The sequence below is a fragment of the Mustelus asterias genome, chromosome 3, assembly GCF_964213995.1.
Source record: "Mustelus asterias chromosome 3, sMusAst1.hap1.1, whole genome shotgun sequence".
In the NCBI taxonomy this organism is placed as follows: domain Eukaryota; kingdom Metazoa; phylum Chordata; class Chondrichthyes; order Carcharhiniformes; family Triakidae; genus Mustelus; species Mustelus asterias.
Genome location: NC_135803.1, coordinates 78,699,805 through 78,724,337, shown reverse-complemented (window position 1 = coordinate 78,724,337; position 24,533 = coordinate 78,699,805). Strand labels below are relative to the sequence as shown.

The 24,533-nt window shown below is 44.4% G+C and overlaps 1 protein-coding gene across 2 annotated transcripts in view; it reads left to right on the top strand.

Moving 5' to 3' along the window:
• The window catches only part of dtymk (deoxythymidylate kinase (thymidylate kinase)), a 31,407-nt gene that overhangs the window by 2,389 nt on the left and 4,485 nt on the right, over positions 1–24,533 (top strand). Inside the window, exons 1-3 of one of the 2 annotated variants that reach the window (XM_078209266.1) lie at positions 7,372–7,520; positions 19,456–19,564; positions 24,016–24,106. In XM_078209266.1, coding sequence (XP_078065392.1) covers positions 7,391–7,520; positions 19,456–19,564; positions 24,016–24,106 — 330 coding nt within the window. In that variant the 5' untranslated portion in view covers positions 7,372–7,390. Of the gene's footprint in view, positions 1–7,371; positions 7,521–19,455; positions 19,565–24,015; positions 24,107–24,533 lie in introns of those variants that run through there. The other variant, XM_078209267.1, reaches the window with a different exon arrangement.

Genomic DNA, 24,533 nt, shown 5'->3' with positions numbered 1-24,533 from the left:
CTTGCTGCCTGTACATTTCATACAACTCTCTCTTCCTCTTAATCAGTATTACAATCTCCCTCGAGAACCAAGGTTCCTTATTCCTATTTACTTTGCCTTTAATCCTGACAGGAACATACAAACTCTGCACTCTCAAAATTTCTCCTTTGAAGGCCTCCCACTTTCCATTTACATCCTTACCAGAGAACAGCCTGTGCCAATCCACACTTCCCAGATCCCTTCTCATTTCATCAAATTTGGCCTTTTTCCAGTTCAGAACTTCAACCCGAGGACCAGATATATCCTTATCCATGATCAGGTTGAAACTAATGGCATTATGATCACTGGATCCAAAGTGTTCCCTCACACTCACATCCATCACCTGCCCTAACTCATTTCCCAATAGGAGATCCAATATCGCATCCTCTCTCGTTGGCACCTCTATATATTGATGTAGGAAATTCTCCTGAACACATTTTACAAACTCTACCCCGTCTAAACCTTTAACAGTATGCGAGTCCCAATCTATAGAAGTTTAACAACACCAGGTTAAAGTCCAATAGGTTTATTTGGTAGCAAATGCCACTAGCTTTCGGAGCGCTACCCCTTCGTCAGGTGGAGTGGAGATCTGCTCACAAACAGGGCATACAGAGACACAAACTCAATTTACAGAATAATGATTGGAATGCAGTCTTTACAGATAATCAAGTCTTAAAGGTACAAACAATGTGAGTGGAGCTACGGCATCTCCTCCGGAGCCTTCAACATGTCATTGATGAAGACGAACATCTCGCCAAGGCCATCCCCACACCCCCACTTCTTGCCTTCAAACAACCGCACAACCTCAAACAGACCATTGTCCGCAGCAAACTATCCAGCCTTCAGGAGTACAGTGACCACGACACCAGACAATCCTGCCACAGCAACCTCTGCAAGACGTGCTGGATCATCGACACAGATGCCATCATCTCACGTGAGAACACCATCCACCAGGTACACGGTACATAGTCTTACAACTCGGCCAACGTTGTCTACCTGATACGCTGCAGGAAAGGATGTCCCGAGGCATGGTACATTGGGGAAATCATGCAGAGGCTACGACAACGGATGAATGAACACCGCTCGACAATCACCAGGCAAGACTGTTCTCTTCCTGTTGGGGAGCACTTCAGCGGTCACGGGCGTTCGGCCTGATCTTTGGGTAAGCGTTCTCCAAGGTGGCCTTCACGACACACGACAGCGCAGAGTCGCTGAGCAGAAACTGATAGCTAAGTTCCGCACACATGAGGACGGCCTCAACTGGGATCTTGGGTTCATGTCACACTATCTGTAACCCCCCTGGACTTGCAGAATCTCACTGGCGGTCCTGTCTGGAGACAATACACATCTCTTTAACCTGTGCTTAATGCTCTCTCCACTCACATTGTTTGTACCTTTAAGACTTGATTATCTGTAAAGACTGCATTCCAATCATTATTCTGTAAATTGAGTTTGTGTCTCTGTATGCCCTGTTTGTGAGCAGATCTCCACTCCATCTGACGAAGGAGCAGCACTCTGAAAGCTAGTGGCATTTGCTACCAAATAAACCTGTTGGACTTTAACCTGGTGTTGTTAAACTTCTTACTGTGACCATCTAACTACCAGACTCTGGTACAAACCCAGCTAGCTGCCTCCTTATACCTGCTGGGGAAGAAAACCTGCTGTTGATAGCCAGTCTAGCCTACGTGTGACTCCAGTCCAGTCCTGTACAAAACCACAGGTTTGTCTTCCGAAATGGCCAATTTAAGTAAGTCACTTACTTCTATCAAACACCTACAGAGAAGTTAACAAAGAATAAAAACAGATGGACGACCTGGCATGGAGTAAGATTGGATATGACCAAGGCACATTTGCCAAATCATTTATCCCTACCTACTCTAGCCCAGAGTAATGTGGTGGACTCTGAAATGGCTTGACAGGCTATTCTGCATTCAAAAAGGCAGTTGGGGACGGTCAATAAATGCTGACCTGGCCAGAGACCTCTTCATCCCCTGAACAAGTAACAAAACAAATCTTTGATTCGGGTTTTAATCACTCCATTCCCCACCAATCCCCAAAATCCCACCGAATATTTCTTTGGTTTGGTGACCATGTTTTGGAAGTGGTTAAACTGCAAAAACTAAATTGAAAATTGTGGGGGTCATTTCCCACTTCACCACCCCCCTACAAAACTCAACCCAACCCATTCATTGAAACCTATCTCAAGCCAAGCTTCTGGGATTCAGAGGCATTGGCAGGCCTTGTTCAGTGGGATTAGAACAGAGAAGCTTGCACCTGGGCTTGTAACAGGCAAGCTGCCTAATTAATGCAGGCTGTTGCCCTGGATTTGACTCGGGCCCCATATTAATGTGTCCGAGAGTGGGATTTCCTGCCCACAGTACGCTGAGCCAGAATCACTTGTAGTAGCAGCTGTATGTCTGGGAGCTACTGAAGAAGATTAGGGCACACGGAGTTGGGGGTAGTGTGTTAAAGTGGATTGGGGACTGGCTATCCGACAGGAAGCAAAGAGTCGGAATAAATGGGTGTTTTTCCGGTTGGAGGAAGGTAACTAGTGGCGTGCCGCAGGGATCGGTACTCGGGCCGCAACTATTTACCATTTATATAGATGATCTGGAGGAGGGGACGGAGTGTAGGGTAACGAAGTTTGCAGACGACACAAAGATAAGTGGAAAAGTGAATCGTGTGGAGGACGGAGAAGATCTGCAGAGAGATTTGGACAGGCTGAGTGAGTGGGCGAGGATATGGCAAATGGAGTATAACGTTGAGAAATGCGAGGTTATACACTTTGGAGGAAATAATAACAAATGGGATTACTATCTCAATGGAAACAAATTAAAACATGCTACCGTGCAAAGGGACCTGGGGGTCCTTGTGCATGAGACGCAAAAGCCCAGTCTGCAGGTACAACAGGTGATCAAGAAGGCAAATGGGATGTTGGCCTATATTGCGAAGGGGATAGAATATAAAAGCAGGGATGTCTTGATGCACCTGTACAGGGCATTGGTGAGGCCGCAGCTGGAATACTGTGTGCAGTATTGGTCCCCTTATATGAGGAAGGATATATTGGCATTGGAGGGAGTGCAGAGAAGGTTCACCAGGTTGATACCGGAGATGAGGGGTTTGGATTATGAGGAGAGGCTGAGGAGATTGGGTTTGTACTCGTTGGAGTTTAGAAGGATGAGGGGGGATCTTATGGAGACTTATAAGATAATGCGGGGGCTGGATAGGGTGGAGGCGGAGAGATTCTTTCCACTTAGTAAGGAAGTTAAAACAAGAGGACACAGCCTCAAAATAAAGGGGAGTCGGTTTAAGACAGAGTTGAGGAGGAACTTCTTCTCCCAGAGGGTGGTGAATCTCTGGAATTCTCTGCCCACTGAGGTGGTGGAGGCTACCTCGCTGAATATGTTTAAAGCGCGGATGGATGGATTCCTGATCGGTAAGGGAATTAAGGGTTATGGGGATCAGGCGGGTAAGTGGTACTGATCCACGTCAGATCAGCCATGATCTTATTGAATGGCGGGGCAGGCTCGAGGGGCTAGATGGCCTACTCCTGCTCCTATTTCTTATGTTCTTATGTTCTTATGTATGGAAGAGCAATGTTGAAGGAATGGAAGAAATGGAGATAAGAAGAGTATAATTCAGCAGTGTTGCTTTGGAATTGATGTAAGAAGAGGGTCAGATTTATTGGGGGGGGGGGCGATCTGTTAAATAGAAAAGTGCAAGAAGTGTGTCAAGAAGAGTCCCACTCACCCATCACTTCTGTCCTCATTGAACTATGTTAACTCTTCATCCCCAAAGTGTTAAACTTAAATTCTTGTCCCCATCTTTAAATTCTGGATCCCAGAGACCTTGAGCCACACCATCACTACAACCTCCTCCAGCCTATATCCCCTCCAAAACTCTGAGTCCCATCAATTTCAAGCTTTCATCACTGCACTTAATCTCTACTTCCTATATCTTTGTGTTTCAGAAGAAGCTACTTAAGCAGATGGGGGAGAAAGGAATAAAGGGTTATGATATTAAATAAGAGGAGGAAAGATAAGCAGAGGCTCGAGAGAAGCATAAATGACAGCATTGATTGCTTGGGCTGAATGGCCTGTTTGTGTCCCACATATTCTATATAATCCTAACCATTATCTTGGTGAAGACTTTGCTCCCAAATTGTCTATTTAATTTATAAATGACAATTTTATATTTGTGGTCCTCGGCTCAGTCCTCGAACGAAGCAACTTCTCTCAGTCTCCTTCAGTCTTTTAAGAGAAAAAGGTCTCAACCTGTTCAATCTGTCCTAATGTTTATAAACTCTCAGTGCCAGTATCATTCCAGTGAATAACTTTTGTATATTTTCCATCCTTTTTATAATATGGAAACCAGATCTGTTCACTACACTCTCATTTCTGGTCAAACCATGGTTCTTTACAAGTTAAACCTCTATGGTTTTCAATTTATCCCTCAAGAAATGTAGACAAGTGAGCACAGGGGTGACAGGTGAACTTGCTTCGGTGCATTTTGGGATCTATGCGATATGACTGAAATATGGAAGTATATTGGGGAGACGAAATGCAGATTAAATAATTGCTTTGCTGAACACCTCAGTCCACACTTAGTCACAGTCATAGAAATTCCTTCATGGAGGTTTACAGCATGGAAACAGGCACTTCGGCCCAACTTGTCCATGCCGGCCCTTTTAAACCCCTAAGCAAGTCCCAATTGCCCGCGTTTGGTCCATATCCCTCCATACCCATCTTACCCATGTAACTGTCTAAAAGCTTTTTAAAAGACAAAATTGTACCCGCCTCTACTACTACCTCTGGCAGCTTGTGCCAGACACTCACCATCCTCTGTGTGAAAAAATTGCCCCTCTGGACCCTTTTGTATCGCTCCCTTCTCACCTTAAACCTTTGCCCTCTAGTTTTAGACTCCCCTACCTTTGGGAAAAGATATTGACTAACTGATCTATGCCCCTCATTATTTTATAGACCTCTATAAGATCATCCCTGAGCCTCCTATGTTCGAGAGAAAAAAAGTCCTAGTCTATCCAGCCTCTCCTTATAACTCAAACCATCAAGTCCCGATAGCATCCTAGTAAATCTTTTCTGCACTCTTTCTAGTTTAATAATATCCTTTCTATAATAGGGTGACCAGAACTGTACACAGTATTCCAAGTATGGCCATATCAATGTCTTGTACAACTTCAACAAGACGTCCCAACTACTGTATTCAGTGTTCTGACCAATGAAACCAAGCATGCCAAATGTCTTCTTCACCACTCTGTCCACCTGTGACTCCACTTTCAAGGAGCTATGAACCTGTCCCCCTAGATCTCTTTGTTCTGTAACTCTCCCTACCATTAACTGAGTAAGTTCTGCCCTGGTTCGATCGGCCAAAATGCACCACCTCGCATTTATCTAAATTAAACTCCATCTGCCATTCATCAGCCCACTGGCCCAATTGATCAAGATCCCATTGCAATTGGAGATAACCTTCTTCACTGTCCACTATGCCACCAATCTTGGTGTCATCAGCAAACTTACTAACCATACCTACCATTACTTGTCACTGACCTCCTACTCTGTTCCAATGAAGTTTAATGAACAGCATTCATCTTTTAATTTTACAAGTGTGGGAAGGTGCCTTCTGAACTAGACATTGTGCTTTTCACAGTGGAATGGACAGGGCCTTGAATGGGAAACCGTCCCATGTCTGAACTAAGGCCCTTTCTTTTGCACAGTCCCAATTTTTAGGTTGGCGCATGCCCAATGACTGAGGGTGAGAAACAGAAAACGACTGCCAGCTCGCCAAGGCAGGACTTCCTTCCAAGTGAGGATGAAAGTCTCACCTGCTGCCAATCAACGCTCACTTGAGCATGAAATAGCAGTGGGCCTGTCAGAGTCAGTGGAGATGCGTTCCCCCCAACACTGCAGATGATGGGTGTTGAAGCTAAAAATACAGGCCCTGGAGAGGATACATAAGAGATTTACTAAAATGTTGTTGCTGCAGCTGTGTGGAGAGACTGGAGAAGCTGTGAGTGTTTGCCTTAAAGCACAGAAGAACAAGAAGAGATTTGAAATAACTGATCAAAATCAAGAATGATAAATCCGGAGAGCCTATTTCCAATGGGAGAAGGATCAGGACCCAGAGGACACAGGTTAATGGTAATTAATATAAGAAAGTGGGTGGCACGGTGGTTAGCACTGCTGCATCACAGCCCCAGGGATCCAGGTTCAATTCCTTCCTTGGGTGATTGTGTGCAGCTTGCACATTCACCCCGCTTCTGTCTGGGTGACCTCTGGATGCTCCGGTTTCCCCCCACACTCCAAAGATGTGTAGGTTAGGTGGATTGGCTATGCTAAATTCCCCCTTAGTGTCCCAAGATGTGTAGATCAGATGGATTAGCAATGGTGCATGTGCAGGGTTACGTGGTTAGGGTGGGGGACTGGGCCTGAGTAAGACACTCTGTCAGTTGGTGCAGACTCAATGGACCAGTTGACTCCTTCTGCACTGTAGGGATTCTATGATTCTATCTCGAAGTATAATGAAGGAACATTTTAACACAGTGAGTTGTTGTGATCTGGTATGCATTGCTTGAGAGACTGATGGAAACAAATATAGTTGTAATTTTCAACAACAAATTAGATAAATATTAAGGTAAATACAGGGCTATGGGGTGAAAGCAGGGGAATGGGATAGAATGAGGTAGAATCTAAAGATCCAGTATAAACAGGAGCACTGCCGAAGAGTCACCCAGACTCTTCTCTCTCCACAGATTTTACAGCATTTTCTGTTTTTGTTTCAGATTCCAGCATCCGCAATATTTTGCTTTTATTCCCTTTTGTTATTTCCCTGCTGCTTAGAACTTGTTAAATCCTATATAAAAACAGAAAATGCTGGAATTACTCAGCAGGTCTGGTATCAATTGTGGAGAGGGAACAGAGTTCAAATATGAATCTTCTTCGCAACTGAACTGTCAGACATGCTGAGTTTTTCCAACACTTTCTATTTTTAATTTAGATTTCCGGCATGGGCAGTATTTTGGCGTTGTTCTGTCAAATCTCCAACTTTTTCCAGTTTTGAATAAAGGTCATGGAGCTGAAACATGAACTCTTGTCCCTCTCTTCACACATGCTGTGTGAAAGAGCCAATATTGCAGCAATTCTATGTCTTGGCGGGGAGGGGCTGTCAGCAGGCAGCCAATCAACGCTCGGGCCAGCAACAGTCATTCGCTGCTCAGGCATTAGGGCGGCAGCGAATGGATCTCGTGGGGCGGGTATCAATTGTTAGGCGGTAACCAATGCCTGTCGGGGCATTAGCCAATGGGGGCGGGTGCTCGGCTTGCTGATAGGGATCACTGCATCGTGGCTGCGCCGTGCAGATGGCGGCCAGACGAGGAGCTCTCATTGTGTTCGAGGGGATGGATCGCTCCGGCAAGAGCACCCAGTGTCAGAGGCTGCAGAAGGCTCTACTACAGCAAGGCCGAGCTGCTGACCTGCTGCGGTTCCCGGGTAAAGCATCAGGAGCCGCGCGATCCCCCGTTTCCCTGTCTGATCCCCACAGTTTTCCTACCCCAGTCCCCTGCAGCAATTGCATACTGTGTAATTTCCAGGCCTCCAACCTGTGAGAAACGAAGCTCACTCTTTAATAATTTTACACGAGTCAAATTCTGAAGAAGCGTCTTTTAATCGATCTTGCAAGAAAGGGTGTCGTTGAGCAGGCACACTTTAACATAATTGTAGGTATTTTATACAGTTTCTCCAAAGCCGCCGGTACCACCTCCCCCCCCCCCCCCCCGCTCTTGATTATGTTATGTGATTACGTTTCCTTTGTCAACGTTATGTGATTGTTTCTTTTGTCAACCTTATGTGATGATGTCTCCTATTTCTTGCCTACGTGGTAGTTTCTTAACTGCTGCTATGTTCAGATAAGCCACTTCCTTTGTTCTTGTTTCGGTCCCATAGAAATCATAGAAACCCTACAGTGTAGAAGGAGGCCATTCGGCCCATCGAGTCTGCACCGACCACAATCCCACCCAGCCCCTACCCCCACATATTTACCCGCTAATCTCTCTAACCTACACAGCTCAGGACTCTAAGGAGCAAATTTTTTTTTTTTAACCTGGCCAATCAAACTAACCCGCACATCTTTGGACTGTGGGAGGAAACCGGAGCACCCGGAGGAAACCCACGCACACACGAGGAGAATGTGCAAACTCCACACAGACAGTGACCCAAGCCGGGAATTGAACCCAGGTCCCTGGAGCTGTGAAGCAGCAGTGCTAACCACTGTGCTACCGTGCTGCCCTACTGTGCTACCGTGCCGCCCTGTGTATCTTCGGTGGTTTCTGTGTTAAGACTGATGTTTGCACACTATAACCTGCTTTAAAGCCTGCTTATGGTTCTACAATTCAGCTTCATGTAGAAGCAACATTATGCCATATCTCTCAAACCTTTTCCGAATTCCTACCTCCATCGTGCACACCTCCAATCCCCTTACCCCCCCCCCCCCATTCAATTTGATTTGATTTATTATTGTCACCTGTATTAACATAGTGAAAAGTATTGTTTCTTGCTCGCTATACAGACAAAACATACCGTTAATAGAGAAGGAAATGAGAGTGCAGAATGTAGTGTTACAGTCATAGCTAGGGTGTGGAGAAAGATCAACTTAATGCAAGGTAAGTCCATTCAAAAGTCTGACAGCAGCAGGGAAGAAGCTGTTCTTGAGTCAGTTGGTACGTGACCTCAGACTTTGTATCTTTTTCCCGAAGGAAGAAGAAAGAGAATGTCCTGGGTATGTGGGATCCTTAATTATGCTGGCTGCTTTGTCAAGGCAGCGGGAAGTGTAGACAAAGTCAATGGATGGGAGGCTGGTTTGCATGATGGATTGGGCTATGTTTACAACCTTTTGTAATTTCTTGCGGTCTTGGGCAGAGCAGGAGCCATACCAAGCTGTGATACAACCAGAAAGAATGCTTTCTATGGTGCATCTGTAAAAGTTGGTGAGAGTCATAGCTGACATGCCAAATTTCCTTAGTCTTCTGAGAAAGTAGAGGCGTTGGTGAGCTTTCTTAACTATAGCGTCGGCATGGGGGGACCAGGTGATCAACCAGGCTTATTATATTTTCAGAGGAATCAGGGATATAGGTGCAACACTCTGTTCCCACTAGAGTGCATGTACCTCCCGATTCGGCCAGTAAATAATCTAAGGCCATTCGGTTTTGGAGGGCTACCGTTCGGATGGCAATTACTTCTGCTGACACCTCAGATTTGGCCGTGCTCACACTTTCCAGATCATCTGCTGTGTCATTGGCTATTTTCTCGAGAGCTGACGCCTTGTTAATCAGTTCTCGGGCAGCTTTGGCTGTACTGTAGAGAGGAAAGGCTATCATCCAAAACCGCTGGGCCTCCGTGATGGCCCGTTTTGATCTCAAAAGGTGTACCTTGGGGTGGAGGCATAGGAAGTCATAATGTCGGAAAGAGGGGACCACATACGCTAGATAGCAGGATCCTGCCCAATCCCAAGGGAGCCATGGATAGGCGTTGTTTCCGCAGACAAAATGGGTACCATTATACACAATCATGTCGCTCAGTAGATCGGGACCAGGCCATTGTTGAACAGTGCCATTAGTACCATTGGCACATTTAATTTCCAGCCTGTCCATTTGGGTGCCCTTAGTGACATTGAAGGTCTGGTTACAGCTACTACGGCCTACCGGCTTAGTCCCATTTCTAATGATACATATAGATCCATGCTGTTGATTCATGACAACAAAATAGGGTGGGGAGTCCAACCTATTAAAGTTAGGTTTAAAGCGATGAGTAAAGGTCTTCAAGTTACACCCAGCAGTTTCAGTGTAGAAACATCATCTGTAATATCTACTTGGTAGTTACCTCTGGTAGTCAGAGACCCGCTTCGCCTCCCACCTTCAGTCCCGTTCTGACACAGTATCCATTCTATAGTTTCCTGTGTGGATAAGGGGACGGGGGGGAAGTAGGGGATCCCTCCTTTGGTATGGGTAGAAATATGTGAACATACCCAACACTTGCTCAGGTTTGACTGCAGTGCATACAGATAAGACATGTACAGAAAAGTATTAGAGTGCAAATGTCCATTGGTTAGTCCATTTCCCAGATTTCGTTTCCTTTGGATTGGTCGCCCTTGTGCCAGAAGGATAGCCGAAAGGCTGAGGATGATAAAAACCTTCATGGTTTATCGGTAGGGGCTGGGATCCACCGTTTACAGTCACTCAGATGTATCCAGCGAGGTTGTCCTTGGACCTCGATTACAGTTGGAGTCTGGAGGAGAACCTGGAACAGTCCTTTCCACTGCGGTCCAAGTTTGGGCCGATCCCAGTGTTCAAGGACGTAAGTCATCTCTGGGTTCCGTCAATACAGGGCCTCGGAGGATGAGGGGTCGACTGAGTATTAGTTCAGTGAGAGAGACCAAGGTTAATCTTTCTTTGTGGGCCCGTCCATCTCACGTTACCGATACCCAGACGATCACTTATTCAATCTGCCTCGGAGGACGTCTGTGTGTGTTGGAACCCTGCTCGCAGCGCCAATTGTTAAGTTCATTTTCATGAGACTCTTCTGTCCCTGATACAAAGGCAAACACCAACTGTTGTCCGATTCAAAAGTTTTTTTTTTTGTCTTACATATGCAAGCTGGCAAACCTTCCACTCAGTGCTGGTAGTCAGTAAGCAAAAACGTGCCGAGCAAAAAGGCAGACCCCTTTTGTACAATTTACAATTCCAGCAGGCAGATTTCAGCAAGCACACGTCATCTGATACAATCAAGGACAAGCACAAGAAAGACCATTCTGTTCCTAGCAAAGAGAAAGGCAAACGGTGGGGGCGCCCCATAACGATTTTGTATGGTGATAGCCCAGTTATTCTGTTTGATGCTGACCGCTTAATGGTTGCTGACCATCAATGCTCGGGGGTAACGGTTCAACCCATTTTTGTCTGGTTTCAGCACAATGTTTTGCCAGCTTGTTCTTCAGTATTCCGTTATATCTCTCTAGCAGTCCAGCTGACTGTGGGTGATAACTGCAATGAAAATGCTGATTGATTTGCAATGCTCGGCACATTTCTTTCATAATTGTCCCAGTAAAATTATTACGAGCCTGGTGGCGTTCTTTGAAAATGTGACTAAACACGTTGACGAAGGAAAAGCGGGAGATGTGGTTTACATGGACTTCAGCAAGGCGTTCGATGAGGTCCCCCATGCAAGACTTCTCGAGAAAGTGGGAGGGCATGGGATCCAAGGGGCTGTTGCCTTGTGGATCCAGAACTGGCTTGCCTATGGTAGTCGATTTGCTACCAAAAAGACCTGTTGGACTTTAACCTGGTGTTGTTAAAACTGTTACTGTATTTGCCTGCAGAAGGCAGAGAGTGGTTGTAGATGGGTCTTTTTCTGAATGGAGGTCGGTCACCAGTGGAGTGCCCCAGGGATCTGTTCTGGGACTCTTGCTGTTTGTCATCTTCATAAATGACCTGGATGAGGAAGTGGAGGGATGGGTTGGGAAGGTTGGTGGTGTTGTGGATAGTTTGGAGGAATGTCAGAAGCTGCAGTGTGACATAGATAGGATGCAAGACTGGGCGGAGAAGTGGCAGATGGACTTCAACCCGGATAAATGTGTAGTGGTCCATTTTGGCAGGTCAAATGGGATGAAGGAGTATAATATCAAGGGTAAGACTCTTAGCAGTGTAGAGGATCAGAAGGACCTTGGGGTCCGGGTCCATAGGACTCTTAAATCGGCCTTGCAGGTAGAGGAGGTGGTTAAGAAGGCGTATGGTGTGCTGGACTTCATCAATCAAGGGATTGAGTTTAGGAGTCGGGAGATAATGATGCAGCTTTATAAGACCCTCGTCAGACCCCACTTGGAGTACTGTGCTTAGTTCTGGTCGCCTCATTACAGGAAGGATGTAGAAATTATTGAAAGGGTGCAGAGAAGATTTACAAGGATGTTGCCTGGATTGGTTGGCATGCCTTATGAGGATAGGTTGAGGGAGCTCGGTCTTTTCTCCTTGGAGAGACAAAGGATGAGAGGTGACCTGATAGAGGTGTACAAGATGTTGAGAGGTATAGATCGGGTGGATTCTCAGAGGCTTTTTCCCAGGGCTGAAATGGCTGCTACGAGAGGACACAGGTTTAAGGTGCTGGGGAGTAGGTACAGAGGAGATATCAGGGGTAAGTTTTTTCACTCCGAGAGTGGTGGGTGAGTGGAATCGGCTGCCGTCAATGGTGGAGGCAAACTCGATAGGGTCTTTTAAGAGACTTCTGGATGAGTACATGGGACTTAATAGGATTGAGGGTTATAGGTAAGCCTATATATAGGCCTAGATAGGTAGAGACATGACCGGTGCAACTTGTGGGCCGAAGGGCCTGTTTGTGCTGTCGTTTTTCTATGGTCTATGTTCTAAAATGTGATCCATTATCACTTGAAAGCTGTACAGGTATGCCAAATCGTGGTACCATTTCTTTTAGCAAATATTTAGCAACAGTCGTAGTATCATTCTTTTTACATGGAAAGGCTTCAATCCATCTAGAAAATATATCTATAATTACTAATACATAAATCCCATACACGGGGGTAATTCAATAAAATCCATTTGCAGATTACAAAGGGTCCTATTGGATTTGTGTGGGAGGCACCCTGTAACTTCTGTTTTTCCCGGATTCATGGTTTGACATCTTTCACTAATTTGTTTTGCAATTGCTGAAATACCTGATACATACTTTGTTTTTAAAATATAGTCTGCCATCCCCCCCTTTTCCAATCTCCAAAAGCTGACCAATTTACCTTTTCTTCTCGGCAGGTTATTCTGTCGAGGTTGAATGCACCATCAGGTGGGAAAGATTTATTCTTACCCGTGGTCCATTCTACCCATTTTTGCAGGTCACTGATTGATGACTGACCACAATTTTGAAACATAAAGTAAGCTGGTGTTCCCTTCTGGGGGATTTTACTCGAACCAGCTCCCAAGCTCTTAACTGATTGAGTTGGCACAAATCACTGTATCATAGTCCTGTTGCTCCAACCGGTGTTCTCTATGCCCACTTCACCTGGCCTTCATGTGACCCATTTGGGCTCTTAATTCAGGCTCAGTCTGGGTGTCTGAGATATTTGTTTGCCAGTCGTTTGCCGATCAACGATTATCACAGCAACTCAATCAGTTAAGGGTGATTGATTGTGTAACTCCCTGTTACTTCCCAGTGATTTGATCCCCAAGAGCTCGACAGGAACATAAAGTACAAGACTCGCAACAAATATCACAAACAGTACAAACTTATACCTTTAACTAAACATATAAACAATTCTCTGTCTGCATTGTTCGCCACTACAGACAGAGCCCTTAACACATTATCTTAAATCTAACAGTGCACTTTACTTAATTTCACTTCGGACCGATCCTTGAGTGATTGGATCATATCACACAAGGACCCTGTCTGTCCCTTTTACCTTTCTCGCTCCATGAAACAAGGGCTTGTTCCTCCCAGAGGGAACAGGGATTTGCTCTCTTTCTTATGACGTCTTTTCTTTAGTCTCACTTATACAATCTGCCCGGTCAGTTCAGGAGTGGAATTTCAACAATCTGTCCCTCTTTGTCGTCAAGCTAAAAAAGTGATTAAAAAAAGTTAACCCATTCCTGAAATAAGTCAAATATCGCAGTACACCTGCCGGGACAAACAGACTGCACTTAGAACCATCCAAGGGAGAGCCCCTTTAGTGACTAAAGTATTACCTTTTTTTTATATGCTGGCTAGTTAGAGTCATTCCCTGGAGAGCTGCTGTGCATGTGTCTGTAGGAGCAAGCGATCTCGGTGGGACCTCCAAGGAATACTGTTGAAATCTCGACTTCCGAATTTGACTTTAACACAAACATACACTCACACAAGATATTAACTGACAGATTGTCTTTATTTTACTTGCTAGCAAGGGGGGGTAGTTTCTCGACACAATGGATCAGATATACCACTCCCAGACAAAGAAAATCATCCTGGTTTATACAATTCTGCAGCTCACGTTAGTTGGACACAATCCAATCAAAAGTGTTACAAATTATACTTTACGTATTGATCCAATAGAAAAAATACTGAACCACCCTGATCTTTGAGATCACAATACCTCGTGGGATATCCCAAAATATCATCCCTAAGCCTATTCTCTAGTCTCTTAGTCAGACATCATGTCTCTATTTTTGATAGCAGCCTCATAAAGCATCTTCACTAAAACAGTCCCACATGGGCATCCTTTAATTGATAAAGGGGGCCTACAAAAGCCATTAGTATTTTATGGCCTTGTCAGTGAAGCTAACTGAATCTCTAAGGGATGTGGTCAACTTTTCTTGCCTTCAGGATATTTCTCAATTATAGCCCTGATAAGTTTTGCTTATTGCCAACATAATAAAACACATGTATATATTGCTTATCAATTCAATGACTGAGCTTTTTATCACTACCTACAGTTAAAAGGGGTATCATCATGTTACCATTAATTCTTGTCAGTTCCCACTAAGTCCCCTAGCATAACTCTTTTGTTAGCTAAGACATTAATATCTTTCTGACTCTGTTTTGATTAGAAACTGTGAAGGCAGCTTCATTAAAACTTATTCTTGTATCAGTTGTTTCTGATAAGGTGTCTGGTGAGGCTATTAAGTCTCCTTTATGGCCTTGTGATTCCAACAGTTGGGTGCTTTAAAGGAATGTATCTAACATGTGTTTGGTATCAAAGGGGCACTCTGTAACTGTGCATCAAAGTTTCTTTGTTTAATTTCTAAAAATGTATAGAAGATATATTTATATGTATGGACTAATTAAAGGTATTACATGTACCTTTAAAACTACAAAATATTTAAAACACCTCATTACAATTACTAACAAACTTGCTCCCCATTGATGAAGTGAATTCTACATCTAAGTTGATTAAATAAAAACCCTAGCAGAGTCTGCCAATCTTATAGTAGCCCTTTTCTTTTCTATCTTTTTACAAGAGCAATGTCCACTTGATGAAATGCCATTCATCTCAAACATTAATTCTGTTTCCCCTGACCAGCATTTTCTGTTTCTAATTCAGATTTCGAGCATTTGTGGTATTTTGTTTTTGTATTAGTCTTTACTTCACTGCCACTTCTTCCAGGAATGCCTACCCTGAAGAAGTTCTGCTCTTCTATCCAGGAATTTAATTTGTCTCTTCTACCTTGTTTTCCCTCACTGCTTTCTTTCCCCCCCTTCATGTTTGATCAGGTGTCTACAAAACTTGCTTTCATGGCCACACCCCCTTTCTTAGCAACGTTCTCTCACTGGAACTTCGCGCCTCGGCTGCCACAGAATCGGGGCGGACAACGGAAATGTCCCTTGACCTAGGGCGGGAATTTCCAGTCTTGCTCGAGCAGGGCCATAAAATCTCACCCTCTGTCTCCAATTTCTTCCTTGCTGAAATTTCACTCGTTGTGTTTAACAATTACAGATATCTCCATGAAACTCTGCCTTCCTTGAACCACTGTTCTCGCAGTCAATCCACACTCAATGACACATCAGCCTCTCGCTTCACCAATGCCCATTTCACTGCTTTCTCCCCACACTGTCCCTTTGTCATTGACAAATTTCTAAATACTAATCTTGCTTTAAACCTCATCAGTGACTGAACTTCCACAGCCCTCTGGAATAGAGAATTCCAAAGATTCACAGCCCTCGAGTAGAAAATATAATGTCCTCATCTTGTGTCCCTGGTTCTTGACTTCCCAACCAAGGAAAATGTTGTATCTGCATCCATCCTGTCTATCCGTTAAGCATTTTGTAGGTTTCATTGAGGTCACCTCTCATTCTTAGAAACCAGAGAATACGGGCCCAGTTTCTCCAATCTCCTCTTCATAAGACAGTCCCACCATCCCTTCAATAAGTCTGGTGAACCTTCATTGCATTCCCTCTATGGCAATAATCTCCTTCCTAAAATAAGTGGGCCAAAACTGCACTAGTACTCAAGGTGTGGTCTAACCAAGGTTCTCTACAATTGAAACAATGCTTTACAGGCAAGGCAGCACTGAGGAAGATCTGTTGATCCCTGAAAAACAACCGATTCAAGTTTCTGAAAACCAGTTTAAGCTAGCTACTTGCACACCCACAGTGCTGTTAGGGAGGAGGTTCAAAATTTGATGCAGCCACAGTGAAGGAATGGTGATATATTTCAAAGTCAGGGAGGTGAGGAACTTCCAGGTGGTAAGGTTCCCATACATCTGCTGCCCTTGTTCTTCCAGATCGTATGGTTGTGGGTTTGGAATATGCTTTCTAAGGAGCCTTAGTTTGGTTTGGTTTGATTTGATTTGATTTATTGTCACATGTATTAGTATGCAGTGAAAAGTATTGTTTCTTGTGTGCTACACAGACAACGCATACCATTCATAGAGAAGGAAATGAAAGAGTGCAGACTCACTCTCTCGTTTCCTTCTCTATGAACGGTATGCTTTGCCTGTATGGCATGCAAGAAACAATACTTTTCACTGTATACTAATACATGTGACAAATCAAATCAAACCAAGGCTCCTTAGAAAGCACCTTCCAAACTCACAACCATACCATCTGGAAGAACAAGGGCAGCAGATGTATGGGAACCTTACCACCTGGAAGTTCCTCACCACCTGGACTTGGAAATATATCACCATTCCTTCACTGTGGCGGCGGCAACATCCTGAACCCCTCCCCTAACAGCACTGTGGGTTGTTAGCTGTACCTTGTAGAATGTGCACAGTCTTTGGGGAGTCAGGAGGTAGTTACTTGCCACTGGATTCCTAGCCTTTGACCTACTCCTGTAGCCATAATAGTCCAGTTTGGTTCCTGGTCAATAATAACCCCCAGGATGTTGATAGTGGGGGATTCAGGGATGGTAATGCCATTGAATGTTAAGGGGCAATGGTTAGATTCTCTCTGGTTGGAGATGGTAATTGCCTGGCACTTGTGCGGTGCGAATGTTACTAGCCACTTGTCAGCCCAAGCCTGGATATTGTCCAGGTCTTGCTGCATTGGGTGGGACTGCTTCAGTACCTGAGGAGTCACAAATGGTGCCGAGTATCTCAATTTCTGACCTTATGATGGAAGGAAAGTCATTGATGAAGCAGCTAAAGATGGTTGGGCCTTGAACACTACCCTGAGAAATTCCTGCAGTGATGTCCAAGAGCTGAGATGATTGACCTCCCGTAACCATCTTCCTTTGTGCCTTGTATGACTGCAACCAGTGGAGAGATTTCTCCTAATTCCCAATGACTCCAATTTTGTTAGGTCTCCTTAATGCCACACTCAGTCAGGTGTAGCCTTGATGTTAAGGAGCCTTCACCTCACCTCGAGTTCAGCTCTTTTGTCCATGTTTGAATGAAGGCTGTAATGAAGTCAGGAGCTCTCCTGAGTAGTCCTGGCGGAACACAAATCGAGCATTACTGAGCAGGTTATTGTTAAACACGTTTTGGAGCACAAGTCTTCGGTATTGTTGTCGGTACATTGTCAGGGCCCTTGGTCTTTGCAGTATCCAGTGCTTTGAGCTGTTTCTAATGTGAAGTGAATTGAATTGGCTGAAGATTGGCCTCTGTGTTGCTGGGGAACTCTGAAGGACCCAACACTTCTCTGGAAAACTCAGGTCTGCAGTTTCCTTTTCTCCATCTCATCTAGCTCTTCGCCAGATTCAACACCTCATTGGTACCAACACCCCTTTGGATCCACCTGGATCCATTCCTCCTTCCAAACTCACTCCTTGCCCTGTATTCAGGATACCCTTTGACCTTCCGCTCTTTGACTCTGAGCAGTTTATCCTTGCAAAAGTCTACAGTGACTTCCCCTTATACTCCCCAACTCGGTGAATTTTGAACACTTGAGTTCTTCTGTCATCTTTATCTTATCTGCTATTCAGATGAACGATCGTTGAACTGAGCTTCTACTTTCTTAGAAGACTAAGGAAATTTGGCATGTTAGCTACGACTCTCACCAACCTTTACAGATGCACCATAGAAAGCATTCTTTATGGTTGTATCACAGCTTGGTATGGCTCCTGCTCTGTCCAAGACAGCAAGGAACTCAAAAGGTCGTGAATGTAGCCCAATCCATCATGCAAACCAGCCTCCCATCCATTGACTCTCTCTACACTTCCCGCTGCCTCGGCAAAACAGCCAGCATAATTAAGGACCTCACGCACCCCGGACATTCTCTCTTCCACCTTCTTCCAAGGGAAAAAGATACAAAAGTCTGAGGTCATGTATCAACCAACTCAAGAACAGCTTCTTCTCTGCTGCTGTCAGACTTTTGAATGGACTTAACTTACATTAAGTTGATCTTTCTCTACATTCTAGCTATGACTGTAACACTGCACTCTGCATTCTCTCGTTTCCTTCTCTATGAATGGTATGCTTTGTCTGTGTTGCGTGCAAGAAACAATACTTTTCACTGTTAATACATGTGACAATAATAAATCAAACATTAACTCTTGTTTCTCTCCACAGAAGTAACCAGAATTTTCTGTTTGTGTCTCCAATCACACATTTGTTTGGGCATTAATGTAATTAATTTGTGCCATTAACATGTTCTTGCTAGAGTTACTGTTTCTGAGAGCATCGCCATGAAGTAAAGAACACCAGGATAATACTGTGGAACTATCATTGAATATCAGTAACATCGCCTATCTTCACCCTACCTTCATTTAACTGCTATCTGCATCCATTCCTCTGTTGTGTCTATACTTATCTATTCCAATACTCTCTCAGTTGGCTTAGTTCATCCAGAACCCTGTTGCCCAATCTCACTGAATCCTGTTTACTCATAGAACATAGAAACCCTACAGTGCAGAAGGAGGCCATTCGGCCCATCGAGTCTGCACCGACCACAATCCCACCCAGGCCCTACCCCCACATATTTACCCGCTAATCCCTCTAACCTACGCATCCCAGGACTCTAAGGGACAATTTTTAACCTGGCCAATCAACCTAACCCGCACATCTTTGGACTGTGCTCACAGATTTACATGACCTCCATTTTTAAAAATTATCATCCTTTCTTTCAAATCCCTCTATGGAAACTCTCCCTATCTTTGTAATCTCTTCCAGTCCTGCAGCCTTATGCAATCCACAATTCTGACCGCTTAGACATTCCTGATTTCCTTTCGTCATTGGTTGTTATGCTTTCAGCTGCCATGGCCCCAAGTTCTGGAATTACCTTCCCTAAACCTCTCTACCTAGGCCTACTTTTTAAAACACTTCTTAAACCTACCTTTCTGACCAAGCTTCTGGTCACCTGTCCTAATGCATCACCTCTCATCTGGTATCAAACATCGTTTCAGGACACTCCTCTGAAGCTTTGCAAATATTGCACTTTGTTAAAGATGCTATATAAATGCAAGTTGATGTTCTTAAATGAAAATATGGCAGTGGACTGCCCTGATCAGTGTCTTGTTTGTATTCAGACAGAGGGACTGAAATTGGCCACCTGATCAGCTTGTACCTGGAGAAGAAGAAGAATTTGGATGATCACACTGTGCACTTGCTCTTCGCTGCAAACAGATGGGAACGAGTGTAAGGGAATTCTCAGAACTTGCGTTAAGAATGTTAATTTGGAGACCAGGGTCTCCAAATTAACTGCTGCTTTATGTCTAGGGAGTATGTGTTTCAATGTGTTGGGTAAAAGCACACTTTCCAATCAGTTATTCTGTTCCTGTTGCCTTCTATTTCTAGCTTGAAGTGTAATTGGTTTTGATCTGCACATAAAAGAAAAAGCAGCTGTATTCTGTAATTTGTTCACAGAGATGGGCCGCATTATTTGCCCTTGAGAAGGGGTGCCTTTTGCAGTGCCTTCTTGAACTGCTGCAGTCCATCTGGTGCAGGACACCCAAAGTACCATTAGGAAGGGAGTTCCAGGATTTTGACCAGCGTCCGTGAAGGAACAGTGATATATTTCCAAGTCGGGATGCTGTGTGGCTTGGGGGAACTTAGTAGGTGATGGCATTCCCATGCATCTGTTGCCCTTATCCTTCCAGATGGTAGATATTGTGGGTAAGAAGGCATAGTTAAAGGAGCCTTGAGTTGTTGCTGTACATCTTGTAGATGGTACACTGTTCATCAGTGGTGGAAGGAGTAGATGTTGAAGGTGGTTGATTGGGTGCCAATCAAGTGGGTTGCTTTCTCTCAAGCTCTTCAAGTGTTGTTAGAGCCGCATTCATTGAGGCCGCATTCATTGAGGCAAGTAGGGAGTATTCATCACCACTGCTGAACTGTGCCTTGTAGAACTCCCAGCCTCTGAACTGCTGTCATAGCCATAGTATTTTTGTGGCTCATCTGGCTAAGATTCCAGTCAGTGATGACCCCCACACTCTTGGAGTTTGATGTTGGGAGATGGTGATAAGTGATAATACCATTGATTGTTATGGGGAGACGGTTAAGTTTTCCCTTGTTTGAGATAATCATTGCCTGCCACTTATCAGCCCAATGTTGTCCAAGTCTCGCTGCATGTGGGCACAACTACTCAAGTATTGGAGGAGTTTGAATGAAACTCAACACTGCATGGTTATCAGAAAGCATCACCATTTCTGACCTTATGATGGAAGGGAGGTAATTGTTAAAGCAGCTGAATATGGTTGGGCCGAAGACACTACTTTTAGGAACTCCTGCAGTGATCTTCTGGAGCTGAGGTAATTGGCCTCCAACCACCACAACCATCTTCCTTTGTGCTAGATATGGCTCCAACCAACAGAAGGGTCCCCCCACTCCTGATTTCCTTTGACTTCAATTTTGTTAGGGCTTCTTGCTGCCATGCTCAGTCAAATGTGATCTTGATGCCAAGTCACTCTCACTTCACCTCTGGGATTCAGTTTTTTTAAAATTAGAATATATTTTATTGAATATTTTTCATTTTTTGCAAATAACGCAACAAACTCTCAAAGATTGGTAAGGGAGAGACAGAAAAAGATACCAATACAGTTGGTTCATATTATTCATTGTATCCAGTGTCTCCCATGAAATGAAAGGATATGCAGGTTAGGTTGATTGGCCAGGTTAAAAATTGCCCCTTAGAATCCTGGGATGCGTAGATTAGTGGGTAAATATGTGGGGGTAGGGTCTGGGTGGGATTGTGGTCGGTGCAGACTCGATGGGCCGAATGGCCTCCTTCTGCATTGTAGGGTTTCTATGATTTCTATGATATGGGGATGACAGGATTCAGTCACAATTGGCTCAGTGGCACACAGCCAAGCTCACAGGGTAATGGCGATAGAGCCACAATGTACGGAAAGCAAATCTTTAAAGTAGGAATGCCATTGCTTATTCAACCATAAAAATGCAGGATATTAGCGCAGGTATAATGGCTGTTAAACCACCAAGGATTTCCGCGTCACACTTGGGCGAGCACCAAAAGATGCTTCCCCCATCCCCAGCCACCTTGGAGGTACCAACGATACAATACAACGTCTTTTCCCAGGATATATAGTCCGCCTGATCATAGGGTGGCACAGTGGTTAGTATTGCTGACTCACAGTGCCAGGAACCCGGGTTCAATTCCAATCTCGGGTGATTGTGGAGTTTGCACATTCTCCCCATATCTGTTTGGGTTTTCTCCGGGTGCTCCGGTTTCCTCCCACAGTCCAAAGATGTGTGGGTTAGGTTGATTGGCCATGCTAAATTATCCCCTATTGTTGGGGGAATTACATGGGGTTATGGGGATAGGGCTTGGGTGGGATTGTTGTCGGTGTAGGTTCAGTGGGCCAAATGGTGGCCTCCTGCACTGTAGGGATCCTATGATAACAAGAGTTAATCAGAGATTCTATAAGCCCAAAACAACTGAAATACAACAGGAGCCCATAAGTTTTTGGTGGGGGGGGGGTTCCTCACCTGCTGTAAGGACTTGTAGGGCCCTACCCACTACTTTCATGTTAAACCACTTGCCCACCTCCCTGCAATGGCGCTACTCATTTTAACCATAATTGTAATAAAGGATGTCAGGTGACAATGTCCACCGCTATATATTTTCACTCCATCTGACGAAGGAGCAGCGCTCCGAAAGCTAGTGGCGTTTGCTACCAAATAAACCTGTTGGACTTTAACCTGGTGTTGTGAGACTTGTGGCTGTGTTCACCGCTATATATGCCAGCATTCTAAGGTGAATAAAAATTGCAGTGGAGAGAGTGCATATTGAAGGTGGTGGATGGGTTGCTTTGTCCTAGATGGTGTTGAGCTTCATGAGCGTTGTTGGAGCTGTACTCATCCAGGCAAGTGGAGAGTATTCCATCACACTCCTGATTTATGACTTTTAGGACAGGCTTTGGAGAGTTAGGAGATGAGTTACTCACCACATTCCCAGACTCTTATCTACTTTTGTAGCCACATTTCTGATATGACTGATCCAGTTTAGTTTCTAGTCGATGGTAACCCCAGGATGTTGACTGTGGGGAATTCAGCAATGTCAATGCCATTGGGTAATACCAAGGGGCAATGGTTAGATTCTCTCTGGTTGAAGTTTGTCATTGCCTGTCACTTTTTTTGTAGCATGAATGTTACTTGCCACTTGTCAGCCCAAGCCTGGATATTGTCCAGGCATTTGGACATAAACTGTTACAATATCTGAGGAGTTATAAATGGTGCTGAATATTGTGCAATTATTAGCCAACATAGTCACTTCTGACCTTATGCTAAAACTCAAGTGGTTGATGAAGCAGCTGAAGATGGTTGGGCCGAGAACACTACCTGAGGAACTAATGCAGTGATGTCCTGGAGCAAAGGTGATTAATCTCTAACAACCACCTTCCTTTGCCATGTATGACTCGAACCAGTGGAAAGTTTTAATAGGGCTTCTTGAAGCCACGTTTGGTCAAACTTCACCTTGATATTAAAAGCAGCCACACTCACCTCATCACTGAAACTCAAATTTTAGTCCATCTTTGGATCAAGGCAGTAATGAGGTTAGGAGCTGGGTGGCCCCGGCAGAACCCAAACTAAGTGCCAATGGGCAGGTTATTGGTGAGTAAGTACCTCTTGATAATGCTGTCAATTACACTGTCCATGACTTTGATGATTGAGAGTAGAGTGATGGGGCTATAATTGGCCAAGTTGAATTTGTCCTGCGTTTTGTAGTGAGGGCATAGCTGGGTATTTCATTTTGTTGGGTAGGTGGAAGCATTGTAGCTGAATTGAAAAGAAAACTGGGTTAGGGGCTCTTATTAAAGACTCAAGCCTTCACTATTGTTGCCAGAATGTTGTCAGGGCCCATTGCATTTGCAATATCCAGTGCCTTCAGCTGTTCCTTGATATCAAAGAACAAGAAAAGTACAGTGCAGCAACAGGCCCTTCGGCCCTCCAAGCCTGCACCGACCATGCTACCGGACTGAACTAAAACCCCCTACCCTTTCGGGGATCATATCTCTCTATTTCCATCCTATTCATGTATTCGTCAAGACGCCCCTTAAAAGTCACTATCGTATCTGCTTCCACTACCTCCTCCAGGCACCCACCACTCTCTGTGTAAAAAACCTGCCTTGTACATCTCCTTTAAAAACCATGCCCCTCACAACTTAAACCTGTGCCCCCCTGGAAATTGACTCTTCCACCCTGGGAAAAAGCTTCTGACTATCCACTCTGTCCATGCCTCTCATAATTTTGCACCAATCTGCCATGAGGGACCTTGTCAAAGGTGGAGTGCATCGAATTGCTGGAACTGAACTTCTGTGATGGCAACTTCAGAAAGCCGAGATTGATCCTCCACTCGGCACTTCTGTCGAGAGATGGTTGCAAACATTGATTTGAATTTGTCTCTCCAGACTATTAGACCAGATTTCTGGGTTATTAGTCCAGTAACATAACCACCCTATCATTCCTTATTGTCTCCAATTAAAATGTAACTTGGTGATACAGGCAAGAGAGTTTAAGACTTATGGGTCGAGAATACCTGAATGGTCTCCTATAGAAATACGTGTTTGATGTGGGTTTCCTGGAGCCATTGGACTGTACTTATTGTGACATCTAATTGTTCTATGTTCCAGGGCGCTAATCAAAGAGAAATTACAGCAAGGGGTCACGCTGATCATGGATAGATATGCATTTTCTGGAGTTGCATACACAAGTGCAAAACCAGTAAGTAACAAAAGTAGCAGCTGAAAATTATACCTGTGGAATGTGCAAACCAGTTTTAGACACCTGTACCTGCTTTTCCCCTGACACAAGATCAGAGAACTGCTTTGGAACTGATAGAAAGATTGATACGGCGTTTTGATTTTGTATAAATACCAAGCACCCGATAAGTGGATTACAACAAAAATCCTTCCAAAAATAGTATATGGCAGGTCAGGCAGCATCTGTGGAGTGAAACAAAATTAATGTTTCGGATCAAAGAATTGCAGAAGGCAGCCGTTTGGCCCATTGGCTCTCCAAACCAGTATTGATTAGTGTCTATCCCTGTACCCCTGCACATTGTTTCTATCCAATTAATCATCTAATGCCCCTTTGAAGGCCTCGATTGAACCTGCTTCCACCATACTTCGAGGCAGTGCATTCAAGAGCC